Source organism: Acanthisitta chloris, unplaced genomic scaffold (assembly GCF_000695815.1).
Source record: "Acanthisitta chloris isolate BGI_N310 unplaced genomic scaffold, ASM69581v1 scaffold2571, whole genome shotgun sequence".
NCBI lineage: Eukaryota > Metazoa > Chordata > Aves > Passeriformes > Acanthisittidae > Acanthisitta > Acanthisitta chloris.
Window position 1 is genome coordinate 5,995 of NW_008657568.1, and position 4,486 is coordinate 10,480.

The following is a 4,486-nucleotide window of genomic DNA, read 5'->3' on the forward strand; positions in this document are numbered from 1 at the left end:
AATACTTGCTTCAAAACACCCTAAATTAAGGTCAATTCGTGCACAACAAATAACACCATTCTATCACTTGAAGAGTGAGATGCTACTCATTAAATCTGAATGGTAGAATCAACTCTATATGCAAAACAGGAAGATCCTTCTGTTGCTACATCATTTCATTGACATTAGTGTGCAATGTAGAGCATCAAAATACTGGCAAAGAAAACACCAAGGATGCAAAAAGCAGCAGAGTGAATGCAGGTGACACTGTTTTGTAATACCCACAAAATATTTAAACTATTCTTTGTCAATATACTTTTCAAGCAATTTACTCAGTTTTTCTATCTGCAAAGTACTTTTGCTTTAATCCTGACTTTTTTGCATGTTTACTGTTCATAAAACTTATGTGAATTGAATTCTGCCTGGAAGAACCATTTTCCCTCTTTATCTACTTCCTTTTTCTATTTTTCCCTGAATAGCAACCTTTATTAAAGAAAACAAAATAATTAGTTGAATGGATTAGAAACAAATGTACTATGATTTTGTCCATGGGTAAACTGACATTTCAGGTTCATACAGATATGAAAAAGGGAACTAGAAAATAATCTTCAAGAGATGATTCTTGTCATCACAGACAGAAATAAAGTATGAGACAGAATGATCACATTTGCAATAATCCTAGAAAATGTATTGATACCTAAGCCAAATTCATTTCACCTAGCTTAGCTGCCTAAAGGATGATGTGAAGTTGAATGCAATTTTCTTAAAGTCAATTAAATGGGGAAGACACTTTCAGTTCTTGAACAGAGGTCTGTGTTAGATGAAATAATTGCTCTTCTGTAGACACTTCTTTTTCTCCGTTGCCTGTTGGGGTAGGTTGGATGATTATCTTAAACTGGAAAACTAATGTTAGGTCAGGTAAACTCAATTAAACATGACTTTAGGGACTTTTATAAAAGTAATGCATGTAACTGAGAGACAGCTGGATCTGTGCTCTGTTTTACCTGTGCAGCTGAGAAATGTAAGTAATCTCAAACATAGATATTTAGATGATCAAGCCAAGTTAAAGATCTTCCAAGCAGCACATCCATGATATATGTACTGATGATATACGACCATGATATACAGATGGACTCTACCCATGTCACCTTACCCTGATGCAGACAGCATGTTGGCACATACTACTGAAGACATGGCACAATACTGCTCATCATGGCACTGTAGGAGTTCTAAAACTACTTTCTACCTGTCCTTTTCTGCTGTAAGACTCATGGAGGTTTAGCCCTCATTCCTTGCACAAACTTGAATTCAATGTGCAAGAAAAAGATAAGTATGTTATAAATAATTCTAACAAACTCACGACGAGCTCCAGGAGAAAGCATTTATCTTACCTTCCATTAGCTTCCCAGTCTGCTCTGCATTGCCCCCAGGCAAGATCTTGGCAATGTAAGCTCCAATTTCCCCACTGCTCCCTGGAATTTCTTTCCCACCTACGACTCGGATTCCCAGTCCATTGCCTGTGATCAAAAGAAAGAGAAAACTTGAAACAGAGATGAAGAGATGAATAATTCATTGAAAGCATTTATCTTACCTTCCATTAGCTTCCCAGTCTGCTCTGCATTGCCCCCAGGCAAGATCTTGGCAATGTAAGCTCCAATTTCCCCACTGCTCCCTGGAATTTCTTTCCCACCTACGACTCGGATTCCCAGTCCATTGCCTGTGATCAAAAGAAAGAGAAAACTTGAAACAGAGATGAAGAGATGAATAATTCATTGGAAGAAAGGAAGTGAACAACTCATCAGAGGTTTCTGAAGGTGTCACCAATAACTGCTGTCTATGGCTGGCAAATCAAGGTTAACTGCAGTCTCATCTGCTGCTTTCCTAAAGACTTCACTTCGAGCAGAACTTCTTGAGTAACTATTGCCTGACTGACCTAACACAAATAACTGATTCGAGGCCAATCCTACCTTCTTCTGACAACCTATTTGCAGTATCAATTAAATTGAATTAAATTGCCAGAAATCCACATGAAGTGTGGAATCCAAAGATATCTTATGCCTAAAACATGCCTGAAAAATTACAACAGCTGAGCTTTTAGAATCACAGAATTGTGGAGACATTGACAGAGATCCTTGAGCTTGCTCTTCTGAGCAGCAAAGTATGTACATTTACATGAACCTATACTTAGCAGAGGCTATTATTTTTCTGAAATATTTGCTTTTAATTGACATCTTTTACATCAAGGATGTGAAAATATCAAAATAGGAAAAGCCTGTAATCAGTCTCCTTAAAACATTACCAAACCTAAGGTATTTTCTCCCTTTTTAAAAACTTACAGAGGTGAAAATGTTTTCATTGCTCATTATTTTAGCTGGAGAGAAGCAGATCACTAATCTCCCTTATGTACAAAACAATGAAAGTGAAAATAAAAGCTTAAAATATAGTCTCATAAACCCAATATTAGGCATTGCCAATTTTTCATGTTATCTCACTCTTAAAAAAATTTACTTCCCATACAAGAAAAACAAATTTCTTCTTTGAAGACCATTTCACATGAGGTGATTCACATTTTGCTCTGGGAATATAAAGGCTGATTTACTCACCTTTATTGTAATGGCTAGCTAATTAATTCTCCATTTATTAATTCAATAAGCCAAACCCCCTGAGTGATTAGACTAATCAGCTGCAGGAGGTCACCACACCACCTCTTTGCCAAGCTTTATCTTTTTAGATTAAGGTTTTTCTTCATAATGCTATTAGTGTTTAATAAGTCAGCCCTGAGTTTGTTTCACAAACAAGATGCTACACTATGTTTCCGACCAAAACAGTTTCCACTAGTTTTTCTATCCTAGTTTAGATAAGTCTATATCATTTGTGTCTCAGCTTTGCTCAAAATTAGGCATTTTTCCAAACAAGCATTTTCTTTTCTTTTGGAAACTGCCTGGGACGCAGAGACACGTGTGGATCTTACAAGGCTCAATATTAAGGTAAGGAAGGTCAAAGCAGACTCATTACTTAAGGAGTTTAGCTGGAATTACTTAACAAGGAAACAGCTCATTCCAGCATGTCAAGCCTAGAACAAAATGGTGTATCCCCCAATATACTGGTACAACAGGTGAGTGAGAGCAACCAAGGAAAAGTAATGGAGAGGAATCAAAAAGGAAACACATGTGAATTGTTCTTAGAGCTTCAGCACAGTAATTAGAGCACAGAGGTATAATTAATGCACTGAGCTGCTCCATAAATCAAGCAATTTGCATTGCTGGAACATACAAAAAGTTCAGCCACACAACTAGTGGTGCTGGCTGGTCACACCTCAGAAGATGAGTACAGATCAGTCTTGAGGAGATGATATGCTTCCATTAGATCCACGTTTTGCAACCTAACATATATTTTGGGTTGGGATTCTGTGTAGTGATGTTCCAACCCTGGCAGTGTTCACAGCCAGGTTGGATGAGCCTTGAGCAACCTGCTCTGGTGGGAGGTGTCCCTGCCCAGGGCAGGGCTTGGGGCTGGATCATTTCTAAGCTCCATTCCAACCCCTAAAATTCTATGATTCTATGAACACAGAAGAGCCTTAGGGAATGTGTAAACTCAGCCTTATGACAACACAAACAGTAAGTGCAAAGATTTGATATGTCAATGATGTCCTCTCAAGCTGACTTTGTTTTTACTCAGCACAACTTTGCCAGTTCAAAACCCACTACAAAATGCTGTGCAGGCATGTCTAAATACTTCAGTGGGTGTTCTGAATACTCAGATGTCTGCACAAAATTTGCTAGTAAGTTCCTTGAAATTCTGATACAAATTTTAGCCACTTCTACTCCTTTTTTTATGTTTGTCTTATTTTATTTCATTGCAATTTGAAGACCTGAGCAATATCTTTAGGAAAGTCAACTTCTTCTAAGACTTCACACCTAGGAATGTCAAGTGATGCAAATATAATGCAGAAGTATGTAATCATGCAAAAGAATGTAAATCCTTTTAGGGTTTTTTGGTTGGGTTTTTTTTGGACTTGAAAGTGAACAGTTGTTTCTCCCTCTTGTAACAGCAAATTAAGAGTTGGAGAAGTATAAATATTTCAGCTTGAGGGGGATCCTCTAAAACAAATGTAAAAGCACTCATATAATAAACACCAAACAATACCACCTAAATATCCATGCTAATTACAGGCACGGGGAATATAATTAAATTTCTAGTACAAGATCTATCCATCATGGTGGTTAATATTCTTCTAATTATAAACTCGGTATGGAGGATAATTGATTAACTAAACATATTGCTGCTTGGCTGCTTTCTAACACAAATGAGTTGATATGCAGAAAGGATGCTATGTGTTAAACGGCAGCTATATCTGCACTCTGGGACTGTACTGTGGGAAATTCCAAGGTTATTTGCATTGAGGAGAGTGATTTTTCAGTGTAATTGGAAAAAACTGCAGAGTTATTTTAAATTCATTACAGTGCAAATTTGAAATTTGGCAGTGGTAAAGTTTTTTTTTCTTAAC

General features: G+C 37.1%; 1 protein-coding gene across 1 annotated transcript in view; it reads right to left on the reverse strand.

Moving 5' to 3' along the window:
* Positions 1 to 1,502: 1,502 nt before the first annotated feature.
* The window catches only part of PCLO (piccolo presynaptic cytomatrix protein), a gene marked incomplete at its 5' end in the record, with an annotated part of 72,116 nt that continues 69,132 nt past the window's right edge, over positions 1,503 to 4,486 (reverse strand). Inside the window, one exon of the mRNA XM_009084763.1 lies at positions 1,503 to 1,696. Within this exon, the coding sequence (XP_009083011.1) occupies positions 1,503 to 1,696 (194 nt within the window). The remainder of the gene's footprint in view (positions 1,697 to 4,486) is intronic.